At 34.0% G+C, this 13,543-nt stretch overlaps 1 protein-coding gene across 1 annotated transcript; it reads right to left on the bottom strand.

Annotated features, from left to right (window-relative positions):
• Nucleotides 1-1,817: 1,817 nt before the first annotated feature.
• LOC128232009 (mitochondrial ubiquitin ligase activator of nfkb 1-A-like) lies at nt 1,818-10,878 on the bottom strand. Its single transcript, XM_052945337.1, has 4 exons — nt 10,688-10,878; nt 9,461-9,553; nt 4,453-4,562; nt 1,818-4,043 (listed from the first exon to the last, which is right to left on the bottom strand). The coding sequence occupies exons 1-4, from the start codon at nt 10,793-10,795 to the stop codon at nt 3,299-3,301; spliced, it is 1,056 nt and encodes a 351-aa protein (XP_052801297.1). The 5' UTR covers nt 10,796-10,878; the 3' UTR covers nt 1,818-3,298.
• Between the last annotated feature and the right edge of the window lie 2,665 nt (nt 10,879-13,543).

Genomic DNA, 13,543 nt, shown 5'->3' with positions numbered 1-13,543 from the left:
TATTTGAATAATGTCCGCCCGGTTAGCTCAATCGGTAGAGCATTGGACTCTGAATCGGACAACCCAGGTTCGATTCCCGGGCGGGCCAGGTCACTTCTGTTGTGATTGGTTATGAAATCCTTTCTACGACCATTCGCACTGTACCACTGCCCATGGCATGTACAGAAGATGTCAGTTCCTTGCAGAGGTGAAGGCACCTAGTACTGGTTCTGCCCAGGATAGGTGTGCGGTGGTCGAACTGTCACTCTGGTACCCTTCAATGTGCTCACGCCGGGACCCGGAGTATAAACTACTAACACCACCACCACATTATTTGAAGGATGGTGATGTTGTCTTAGATGGAAGAAGCAATAATAGAAAATATGAATGTGTACTGCTCATTGATTTTTAGAGCTTAAGGCAGTTTATTGATTTTATTGGATGGTGCAATGTTTGTTGTTTGTGTATCTTTACTAAAAGTTATTTTAGTGTGCAAGCATTTGAACATAGTTTTGTCAGTGTACAGGCAATTGAATGAAATCCTGTCAGTGTGCAGGCAAATGAACAAGTCCTGTCAGTGGGAAGGCAACTGAAAAAAGTCCTGTCAGTGTGCAGGTATCTGTATCAAGTGCTGTCAGTGTGCAGTCAATTATCAAGTCCTGTCAGTGTGCAGGCAACTGAACAAAGTCCTGTCAGTGTGCAGGTATGAGAATCAAATTCTGTCAGTGTGCAGTCAATCATCAAGTCCTGTCAGTGTGCAGGCAACTATACAAAATCCTGTCCGTGTGCAGTCAAACACCAAGTCCTGTCAGTGTGCAGGAAACTGTGACAAGACCTGTCAGTGTGCAGGGAACTCTAACAAGTCCTGTCAGTGATTATCCTGGCAATATGTTTGACCAGTATGTTTTTCAATATTCTTTGAGAACAAATATCAGCTATATTGATTACAAAGGTTAAACTCTTTTACTCAGGTGAGCGATTTAGGGCCACCATGGCCCTCTTGTTTATTTCATTTCTTGGAATTTACTTTAGAATTTAATTCTCAATCTGCCCATATCTTTCCATTTTTAGATATTTTCCAACTTGTGTATAAAAATACTACAATCACTTACCTTCTACCAGCACATTGTGTAACAGTTTTTGCCTTATTTCATAGAAAATGGGTATATTAGGAGCATCTTCAAGCGATATTCTTCTTAAAAAAAGGGTGGTCTCCCCCCATGTCGTGGTCATTGCCGAGATATAATGACTTGTGAACATGAAATTTGTACTTTTGGACTGCAGACAAACCAAGAGTGACCTTGAAGTTTAGCCTTACCGTTATTCAACTGTAACTATAACAGTGAACATCTATTGCATAAGATCAGTGAACCTAATAAAAAATTCACCTCAAAGTCACCATGACCTTTTGATTTTAAAATCAATAGGTGTCTTCTTCTAGTCATGACCAACTGGCATACCAAGTATGAAGTTCCTGGGTGCAAACTTTCTCTAGTTATTGAGCGGAAACCATTTTTACAGCTTAAGATCATCGCCAACATCATTTTTCACCTGAAGGTTACTGCGACCTTGACTGATGACCTCCCGACATTTGACAACACTCCATCATACATGTAGTCTTATCCCTAATTGCATTGCCATAAACCAATAAAAGTATTCATTCTCATAAAAAAACAAAGGTTTAAAACTTTGATTTCGAGCCATCAAGGCCCTCTTGTTTCAGCTTTGCCCATGGGCAAGATAAGAATTTCCACCATGGCAAAATAATTTGATCTACATATCTGGGGTGGGAGAAAATGTATTCCACTAAAGTAACAAAAAGTAAGACATTCTTATTCTTATAAAACATTTACTTTTCAGTTTTCATACAAGTATTATGTGTTCATGTATGGATATGGTACTCATAAAAGACACCAAAAAAAGGCTTGAAAAGCAAGCTTCGGCTACTTCTAACAATGATTGTGCACATAATGGCTATGCAATGTATATAAAAGATAATACGAAAGGCACATCTTTGTTTGATTTAAATGTAAAATAATTTATTTGTGTGTTTCACATCTGTAGAACAACGGTCATGGTTCATCAGTTTTGTTTTTCAATTAATTTATTAATTTTTTGTTTTTCAGTTAATTTTTTATGTTATCAAGTTGATCTTAATGTCACAAACCTGATCTAACCGTATGGCAAAAACATTTTCTTGTTACCGGTAACAGTAAAAAACTGCAGTTTTTTTTTAATTTACTTGAATTTCCGTAAAAATGTGAATTTTAAAAAAAAATCATTATCAGTGGCAACACATTTCTTTGTAAATAAAAGAGTATATATATAAAAGCAATAAAAACCAAGGTTCTAAAGAATGTGAAACACTATTAAAATAATTTTCTAAATACACTAAATACATGTTTCCTTGGCAACAATCAAGCCTTGTAGCTTTGAGTTAAACATCAAAAACTTCAAAACTGGGCACTTAATAACGGGTTTTACTACAAACAAAAACAACAAGTTTTACGAAAGCTTCAGTTCCTTTTGAAATACTTATAATTAATCTATTAAAACATTTAAGTGGTGTACTTTTCGTACAATACCCAAATTTATAAATGTGTCTTGTTAACCTACACCCGACTTTTAATAAAGATTCATAATTGTATCTTGTAAAGAAGGGTAAAAACGATACAAAATTACAGTAATTTTCCTTTCAATCAACCTTCAAGATCTATAAGCGTCATTTTGAGGCTTCAAATACATGTGGCTAGATTCATGTTTCGTTCTGTCCTGTCTTTTGTCTTTTACAAGATTCAAGAAAACCAGACTTTAAACACTGTTTTGTAGGTAACATTTCCTTCAAAAGTGGAAACAAAATCACAGGAGGTAAAATAGATCTCCATCTGAAGAAGTTCATTTTCTTAAAGCTGCACTCTCACAGATTTACCATTTTTACAACTTTTTTATTTTTTGTCTTGGAAAGAGAAAATTTTTGCGAAAATATCTGCAAACCAATGATATAAGATTGCTGACAAAAGATAAGATGGCAGATTTTTATATTTCCGTTCGAAAATTAATGTTTTATGGCTTAAACCGTTAGGCGTTACTAACGGTTTAAGAAATATGCATAAAACATCAAATTTTGAACTTAATTCTAAAAACCTGCGATCTTATTTTTTGTCAGCAGTCTTATATAACTAGTTTCTATGCATTTTCGCAAAAAATGGCTCGTTTTAAGACAAAAAAAAAAAAGTTGTCAAAACGTTCAATCTGTGAGAGTGCAGCTTTATACTTAAAAGTAGTGTTTAATATCTTTAAAAAATTGAAGTTTTGACTCCTATGGGCGATACGTGGTAATATATCTCTCAACAGACTGCCGACATACTGGACATGTCAGAGGCTCTGGAAGTTCACTGACACAGTCAACACAGAGACAAATATGTCCACAGTTGAGCAGCACTATTTCACGTGGATTGGACAGACAGACAACACACAATTCAATGTCTTCATCCCTCTCTCCACCCCTCTCATCCCTCTCAGTCACCGCCCTCTGACGGAGTTCTCGCATTTCAGCCAAAGTCCGTTCTTTTGCTCTATCGGCTTGATTTTTCTTGTATGTCTTGTACAAAATATGACAAAAAATGCTAACACCAACTACACCTGTTCCTACAGCAAATACTTTTATCCAAAATGATTTACTCTCAAGTGATTTGATCACTTCAGCTTTGGATTTGGTGGTGAGTATGAAGCGGGAACCATTGATTGGCGGTTTTAAAACAAGCCTCTCATCCAAATAACGAATTTCACCAATCCCTAGTAGGAATGTATTTGTTAACAGCATTTTTTCCGTCTCATGGTACCCTAGGACCACATCTCCCGAGAGACGATCAATTGTCCTCGACAGAAATCCTCCGCCATCAGCTGGCGTAAAGACATCATGGGTACTTGTGAGGTCATCCATGAGGTAGCTGGCAGACTTCGGGTCGTCAACGTGAATATCGACTGGTTCCACACCACATAAACTCCGCAGTACAAAGGGCACAGTCTGTAGCCTGTCATGAATACTTTTCTTTACATCTGTCCTAGAACAAGAAGATTCAACAACGGTTGGACTTATCAGTAAGTCTATAGACAAACAGGTCTTATCTGATAATCACAGCTTTCAAACAGTTTTTCATACGTACATGTATTAAATTAATAATTTCTTCTTTATTTAATGTCACTTAGAACCTTTTCGCATTCACCCCTTGCAATTTTTTCATACCAGGAATTTGCAATGATCATAATAAACAGTGGTTTTTATATTGTATAAATATTATAACAAAGAAAGATGATAAGAGTAGGATTTAAAACTGTTTAATCATAATATAGTTTATCATTATTAATAAAATCAGAATAAAAGTAGGTAAAAGGGTATACCTTATTTGAAAAGAAAAACAAATCCTACATGAAGCAAATAAAATCCCACTTTTATGGCCTTATGATACTGACCAAACTCCTTGCAGCTTCATTGACTTGTGCTCCTTCAGGCCTACACTTTGTATAACACCAGAATGACCCTCCCCGTGCTTGCTGTGTAAGACCTGTCCGACTGGTGACACCTAGAAAATTATGCAATATGTATGCTTATAGTGAAGTATGCAATATGTATGCTTATAGTGAAGTATGCAATATGTATGCTCATAGTGAAGTATGCAATATATATGCTCAATGAGCATATATATTGCATACTTCACTATGAGTCATAGTGAAGTATGCAATATGTATGCTCATAGTGAAGTATGCAATATGTATGCTCATAGTGATGAATGCAATATGTATGCTCATAGTGAAGTATGCAATATGTACACTCATTGTGAAGTATGCAATATGTATGCTCAAAATGGAGTATGCAATAAGTATGCTCATAATGAAGTATGCAATATGTATGCTCATAATGGAATATGAAATATCATTATATGTATGCTCATAATGAAGTATGCAATATGTATGCTCATAATGGAATATGAAATATTGTTATATGTATGCTCATAATGAAGTATGCAATATGTATGCTCATAATGGAGTATGCAATATGTACGCTCTCAGTGAAGTATGTAATATGTATGTTCATAAGTATTGTTGTGTTTTCCATGTATATGTGTAATATATATAAATAAAGACACTTAAAGTTTTCTACATTAATATATTGGACAAGTGTATAACATGTTAGTACATCAATAGTCCGAATCATACTGCCTCTCATATATCTCTAGGGGTTCCACCTTGGAGCCCTAGCAGGACTGTTACTGATTTGCATATAGAGGCACAACATAACATCAACGGAGTATCTGCTCATAATGGCGTATGCACTATTATTTGTTTACAAAATGTTTTCCTGTTTTGGGTAAAATCATTATTTTATTGACAGCTGGACTCATTTATTGCGTCTGAAAGTCAGAATCAAGATGTTATTGAATTCGGGCACTGTTAATGATAATTAAACCTTTGGGGAGCAGGACTTTTTAACCCCAAGACTTTTAAACCCCTTCTCAAAACGAAGACTTTTCAACCCTTAGACTTTTCAACCCCCATTTTAAAGACTTTTCAACCCCCACCTGTTTGGACTTTTCAACCCCTAAATCAAAGACTTTTCAACCCCTAGTTGAAATATTTTAATAGCCATATGATATTGAAGACTTTTCAACCCTTATTTTTTGTCAGCCAGGTGTTGTCTTGTTCATTGTTTTTTGCAAGAAACTTAAATTGTTATTGAAATACAATTAAAGATTTGTTTGTCTTATTTGTTACACTTTTCTCCAAAGTATTGGATGAAATTTACACAAAGGCTTTGCATTGATTTACTAATCACTTGATGACGGCAAATGATACCTTTGATTAAATATATGAGGTTTTTTTTTGTTTATATTAAATTCGAATAACTAGAATATGAGGTACGGATAATATCCCCCCCGGATGATTGCCCCCCCGGACATTAGCCCTCCCGGATGATAGCCCTCCCGGATGATAGCCCCCCCGTCTTAGTGAAAAACGGACGATATCCCCCCCCAATATTAAAATGCATATTATAACCAGTTTATTTAAGCAAATTTGCAAAACAATTATTTTTATTATAAAATGAAACAACCCAAAGGCATAAATCAATGGAAAAAAAAATCATGAATAGTGAAAAATAAACGGAAAAAGCATGTGATTTTACAATGAAACATTTATTATTTTAAAAGTTAATTGTTTTCTCTGTTATTTGTTGACTTAGCACTTATTTAATAATCTTTGATCAGTAAGTTCTCACCTTTAATTATCATTTGCATTGACCTTTAATTATTTAATAATGTGATAATCCTTAATGCGATAATGACATTATATGTTTTATTTCTTTTGAAGATGTTTTAGTGCAATCCAGTTGATAATTACTGATTGACCTAACACATTAATTGCATAATAGTATACTATTCACATGGTGGAAACATTTTTACAAGTCAAAATCGAACTTGTAACACTAATTCCCACAACATTGGCCACCTTCATTGTACCCTTCAACAATACAATTTATATGCAGGGGGGCTATTGTCTGGGGGGGGCTATTGCCTGGGAGGGCTATCATCCGGGGGGGGGGGGGGGGGGGGGGGGGGGCATCTAGCCATTAGTTGCAAACCTCACACAATGATGTGCGTATGTATTCAATAGAGTAAAGGTTAACAGTTAATGGTTAGTGTTTTTTCAATATGCTATAATATTTGGTACATTAGCAATGGTACAGTAAAGTAAGATTTTGATGCCTGGTTTCCCCAAACAGCTGTTGTTAACAGTATTATTCTAAAGGGTAAGACATATTTGAACGAATTCACATATATTATGGACAAATTTATGACCATACTTCTTTAAATAACAAATTTGAATAATTGAAAAAGAAAGCAAATGCAAAGATGGATTTACGGAACAATCTCCTTATTTTTCTTGTAAAATGCACATAAAAACCTCAATTTGAACATTTATAAAACTTTCAATGCTTTTAAAAAAGGTCAACAGTCAGAACATTTTGTTGTAGTACCATTGCTATTTCAGTACAGATTGATTTTAGTTCTTTAACCCTTTAGCGCATGTATACATACGAGATAGGCCGACATAGCTCATTACCAGATGTATATATACGCATTTGGCCGACCGTATCCATTACTGGATGTAAACGCATGGCCCGCATATTTCAATAGGGTCATTTCAATATTTCAATTTTGCATCTTTCTTTTTGTAAACAATATCCCGGATGTTTATAAAATTAAAGTTTAACCTTTTGTGTATTGATTTTCCCTTGAAAATATCGTCTGCTAAATTGAGAAGGTGTTTATACTCCCAATCGCAGGTGTGATATCCCATTGTGACGTAATAAGACCACGAGCTAAGTACTGTACTGGATGGAATTTCCCCCAAATTCATTGATGCGTAAATCATTAAATATATTACGTCAGTTCAGTTTACCATTAAAATCAATTGAGATTATATTTACTTAAAGGTAATAGTTTGTTTACAAACAAAAGAAACAATTAGTAAATGAGAAAATGATGGGTAAATTTTCTGTGAAGCTTATATAATGTCCATCATAGTTTTGGCTGTAAAATAGGTCATGTGCAAGCGTTTTGTTTGATCTAGATCTTTTTATTCATACCGGAAAATCATTTATCGGCTTTCTTTTTTTGTAAACAATTTTATGAGGGGGTAATAAAGTTAAACAGACACCTTGGACTGGATCTCTCAGCTGGATGACACCGGATATTCCTGACATATTTCTGTGTATTTATACACAAGAACATAAATTGTCGGCTTTTTAATCCAGATGGGTCTTTTTTATGATAGGGGTAATAAAAATTAGATCGATCCCAGCATTTTATTACCCTTTGATTTAATGCAATTATGACATTTCAAAGAAATGTTACAAATCCATCTTGAAAATACATTCACAGCTGAAATAAAATAATCTAATATTTCATCATTGACACCATTTATTAGATAATTTAAATATCTATAAAAAATGAATTCACATAAAAAAGATTTGGACACAATTATTTGAAGTAACATTGATTTTAAGGTCATACTGCTGTATTCATTTTCTCATTTTCAAATATCCAGAAAAGTACCTATGCAGATAAGGACTGCTTATCAGTAAGATGGCTATTGACTGGGAGGTGTAATCTGGCCACTTGTCTATATGCTAAAGGGTTAAAATATAATCAAGAATGTATTATCTAAAAATACTGAGGTTTTGGGGTATAAATAAATTTTTTGTTTGGTTTTAAATCCGGAAAATCATACACAAAATTTATCAAGCTGCTCATAGTTAGGAATAATGGCCATCAGGGTTATTACAACCTTAATTAACTGTCATTTTCAAGTTACTATACCCTAAATTAAAGGTGTTATGAAGCCCCTTAATCCCTTAGGAATTTATGACCATGTCACACATGTTGCCCATTAATGGATGTGCGACCTTCATTCCATTCTTTAATTGCATTTATTAAAAGACAATACAATGCTTATAGCATTATTTGTATTACATATGTACCACTTTATATTAGAATGTCCTGATTTTTGGAATCTTAGAAAAAAAACATTAATAAAATCTTATGTTACACTTACGTAACATTTTATCAACACATTTTAAAAGCATTTAGCACTTAGTGATAAAAAATGTTTATTCTCTTCCGGAGATTTTTTATATTATGCCAATAATGTTGTTTATTCACTGTTTAAAAAAGGTTTCATCTTGGCTTGACATATCAAATTGTAATTCTATGTTATTCTATTTGTAATTTGACATCATTAGAAACTCAATATATAACAAATTTTTAACAACTTTGAACTCAATGTTTACTTTTGTATTTCTTAAACTTCGTTTGCTAAATCTAGATATTTTGAAATATTATGAAGAAAATTTTTTGAAGTTCAACTCTTTTTATTGTCTTTTTTAGCGATGACAAAATATGTTTTAAAAAAGTGTTTAAAAAAAACTTAAAGAAAAAGATATGCTGTTTTAATTAATTCAGGGAGCAGTACCATGCACATGATATATCGTGTGAGGATTTCCTCTGGGAGATAGGGAAGATTTATGGCTAAGTGACTAATTAGCTAAATGGTCAGTCAATCATTTTTTTTATATGTATTTCAATGTAAATATTTTATGAATTATTGTATTATCATGTGTTTCAAGTATGTATATTTTGTATGTATAACATATTTCCTGTCGTGTTATATTTTTATTCTTAATATATTCTTGATTTTTAAAAGAAATGTCAAAATAATTTTTTTACTGTTGTAGTTAGTTTCTAAAAAAGGTGAAAAATTAAGGGGTTGAAATGTCTTCGTTTATTAGGGGTTAAAAAGTCTTTTTTTAGGGAGGGTCGAAAAGTCTTAGCACTTTTAGGGGTTGAAATGACAAAGGGGTTGAAAAGTCTTTGATTTCACAAATGACAAAGGGGTTGAAAAGTCTGACAGCCAATCTTTGTACCTCTCCCTCAACACAGGCATATGGCAGGCATCTATCCACTGAAGATTTCACCGTCTCCACTAATGTCTTGTTCAACGGGTAAGTGGTAGCAGCCTGAAAAGTTAGGTATAAACAATAGTTCTTACACTTGCCAGCTCTCCTGTTTTTATTAAAATGTAATGATTGTACTTTCATTTTATTTAAATTACAGCAAAAGATGTTTCAAAAAAATTTCTGTAGCCTGATAATCATATTAATTTCACATTTTTGTGTTGTTGTATTTGTTGTGGTTTTTTTTCAACAATACGTTTAGAGATAAGAACATTCCTGTTTTGGACGTGTATTATTTTACTTTTTAGAGTAAACTTTTATACTGGTTGAGAAGCAGTTTCCGACAGTTTTTACAAGTGTTTATTGATTTATAATTATTCATACGTGTTAAAATTCCTACTAAAATTGTTCACATTTTAGATAACTACAGCTCAAGCTGCTTGATATATTTTTCACATGTGTGACGTCACATATAGTGTATCTAATGGGGGCGCCAAGAGGGTACTTATACTGTTCTGATTAGCTGTTGACGAGAAGCAGTTTCCGACAAATCAAATACGCGGCAGATTTTAGGTGCCTATTGAGTGTTTTTTTTATCCAATTATTCAATATACTAAATAGAAGACTATAATACGAGAACTATTATTTAATTTTTCAGCATTTACCAAAAATTAAACCTAAAAACTTATGCCAGTCAATCATCATTCTGGAAATCAGGCAGACACTAACTATCAATGATATTTTGTTTCATTTCTAATAAGAACTTGTGTTTGTAATCATTTTAGTGAATGTGGGTGTGAAACTAGCATGACAACAGTGTTTACAAATATGTACACAATGATCATCGTTTGTATTAGTCAATTAAGGACAACCTTGTAGCTATTCATAGATATGCAAATTAGGTTTACACGCATGCGCAATGCGCTGCGCGTGACGATCCCCCACGTGCAAGTTTGTGTACAAATTGAAAAATAAACATTAAACATTAAATAATAATAAAAGTTAATTACGTGTCTCGGTAAAAACTTCAACTTTTAATTGCCTAGTAACAATATAATTGAACTGCAATACCTTCTTTATGAAGATCAAAAGAAAGTACGCAAAAAAGCGATTTGTCGGAAACTGCTTTCCGTCGGAAACTGCTTCTCAACAAGTAATGATGAAATAAATTTAAAACCCATTTAAAAAAAATCTCACATTTATCTCATCAGCAGACTTATTTGTCCGTTTATACCAGGTGTAGAATATTGTGAAAAACAGAAGATCTACGCCTAAACCTATGACTGAACCAAAATCCGAGCCCATTTTGCAGATTGAGCACAGGACACCTGTCTTTGGAGACGTCCTCAAAATCTTCTTTCGGTTCGCTTGGTTATGCAGCAGACAACAGTTCTTGACGCTGGCTACTAAAACTCGGAACGGAACGATACACGGAAATAATGAAAAACCGTTGTTCTAGAATCATGTTCAATGTGCAGATTCGATTTCAGTTTGGCCACATTTCAGAAAAAAATGTTTTTTTGCAAGTTACACTATTTATTTGACAGTATTTATAAGATGGAGTTGAATTGCAATTGAAATGTAAACTGAAGCATACATTTACCAATACATGTTTCATCTAAATACTGTTTTTCCCTGAGTTTGCTATATTTTATTGTATTAAAAGGCCATTTGGTAAAAAAATGTTTAAGGGTTTTCAAAAGACCAAAAATAATACATGTTCTGCTTAATTGTGAAACTGCAAAACCTTTTGATTTGGATTGAGCTTGGAATCTTAGCAATTTTTGTCTCCGTTCAGAACTTTGTTAATGTTAACAACGCGATTAACTGCATCGTTGATACCTTTCAATCGTGAAATATGTCATAATGCGCTCGCATATTTAAATATAAACAAATACAGCCGAAATATTTTTCTCAAATCTTGTTAGAAATACAGCAGATAACAATTGTATTAAATGTCCAGAGCAGTTACGATTTAACTGTTAGCAATGCTTAGCACCGATGACGTTATCAACGTTGTTAACTTTGATAAAGTTCTGATCAATTTGTCCATTGTTAACAAAACTTAATAAAGTGGCATCTTATCTGGCGATATTATGTGAATTGTTGGTGAGCTCCCTAAATAGCCGTAAGTTAAGTTTTCTATTTAACCTCCAGATATATCAACACTTTTGGCGTGGACATGTTTTTTTAAATTATTTTTCTTTTCTTCATATTGTTGTTTTGTCACACATACTGTCCTTGGGGATCATCGATTTACTTTTGGTGCGATATTGTTAGGTAATCAGACGCCCCTCCTATTTCAGCTGACGACAGATTATGGTTTTACCGACCAACCTTCTTTATGCTAATTTCAAATAGTATTTCAAATGTATTTGCCAATTTGTAGGATCCCTGGCTTCATTATTGTACGCTGTTCTTGTTTTCTTGTACAGCAACCCACTGCTTATCAGCAGATCGGGCGACATATTGAGCTTAATCCTTCTCCTTCGACAAACTCTGATATCTTGAACTCCTCATTCGATTCATATGCAGCACTAACCAATAGTGGTCTGAGCATCATGACCCTGAACATACAAAGTCTGAAACCAAAACATGACATTCTAACAGTAGAAGCCCAACCGTACGATATTCTTGTTCTTACTGAAACATGGTTGTCAAATTAAATTTCAGACGAAGATGTGGAACTCCCAAATTTAAAAAAAAAACATTTCGTAATGACAGAAATGATCGTCTTGGTGGTATCGCAATTTATCTCCGAAATACTCTGTATGCAATTCAACGAAACTATCTTGAAGTGAATGGTGTCGAAGCGGTTTTGTTTAAAATACATGTATGCCAGCGCAATTTAATTTTGGATGGAATCTGTCGATCTCCAAGCTCAAACAACACGCATTAGCTTAACATGGAACATTCACTAGACCACGCTTTCAACCAGCATATTGACAACATACTTGTAGCAGGCGATTTTAATACAAACATAAGCCTGAACCCGTCAAATAAAATGTGTAAACTAAAGACTCCTTAAATTCTGAACAGCTCATTAACTCACCAACTCACTTCACCGAGCACTCTAGTTTACTTATTGACCTCATGTTCATTAAACACTCCAATAAAGTTCTGTCAAGGTTCGTCGCAGATCTTTTTGTTCCAAATCTTGTACGGCTTCACTGTCCGACTGTTGCTGTCTTGAAATTCACAAAAACTAAGCAAACTCACTTTCAGCGCCAACTATGGTTATATAACAATATGGTTATGTGTAAAATATAATGATAATAACAGATCCATCGACTGGTCGTTCATTGAAAACAATCAAAATCTAGATGCTACCGCAGACACAATCGTTCATTCAATCTTAAAGTCAGCCTCTGAGAGCGTTCCAAATAAAAACGTATTTATTCGTACAAGCGATGTCCCTTGGATAAACAAAGAGATAACAAATTACACCGAAAAGCTAAACTTTCAAACAATGCACTGACTGACTTGGGAACAATTTAGAAACTATCGCAACGAAACAACAAACATAATTCGAAAAAAAAATCAACAGGAATACGAACATAAACTAATCAACAAAATTAACTATGATAACATGACAACTAGATTATGGTTCAAATTAGCCAAACAACTTGCTCAAAAACCAAACATTTTCACCAAACGCAACTCTTATTGATGGAAAAACTAAGGCAGAGTCCGATGAAGAAAAGGCAGACCTTCTAAACTCTTACTTTATCAAACGATCAACCTTAGAAACCTAGCTGCATCCTCTTTTTACAGTTGAGAACGTTCAATCCACTTTCGTTTCATAAATATTCCAGACAAGATACAATTTCCTGTACTGATCCTAGTAGAGCCACTGGTCCTGACTCAATAAGTCCTATAGTTATCAAATATGGCAAAGACGAACTTGCTGTATCTCTCTCGAATTATTTTAACAAGTTGTTGTCAAACTCTACTTTCCCTTTTTCTGGAAGTTGGTGAACGTCTGCCCCATTTTCATAAATATGTAGACCAATATCACTTCTAAGTTGTATTGAAAAAATCTTGGGGTGCTGC

The sequence above is a fragment of the Mya arenaria genome, chromosome 4, assembly GCF_026914265.1.
Source record: "Mya arenaria isolate MELC-2E11 chromosome 4, ASM2691426v1".
Lineage (NCBI taxonomy): Eukaryota > Metazoa > Mollusca > Bivalvia > Myida > Myidae > Mya > Mya arenaria.
Note: the sequence above shows the minus strand (reverse complement) of the source record. Positions and strands in the feature narration are given on the sequence as shown.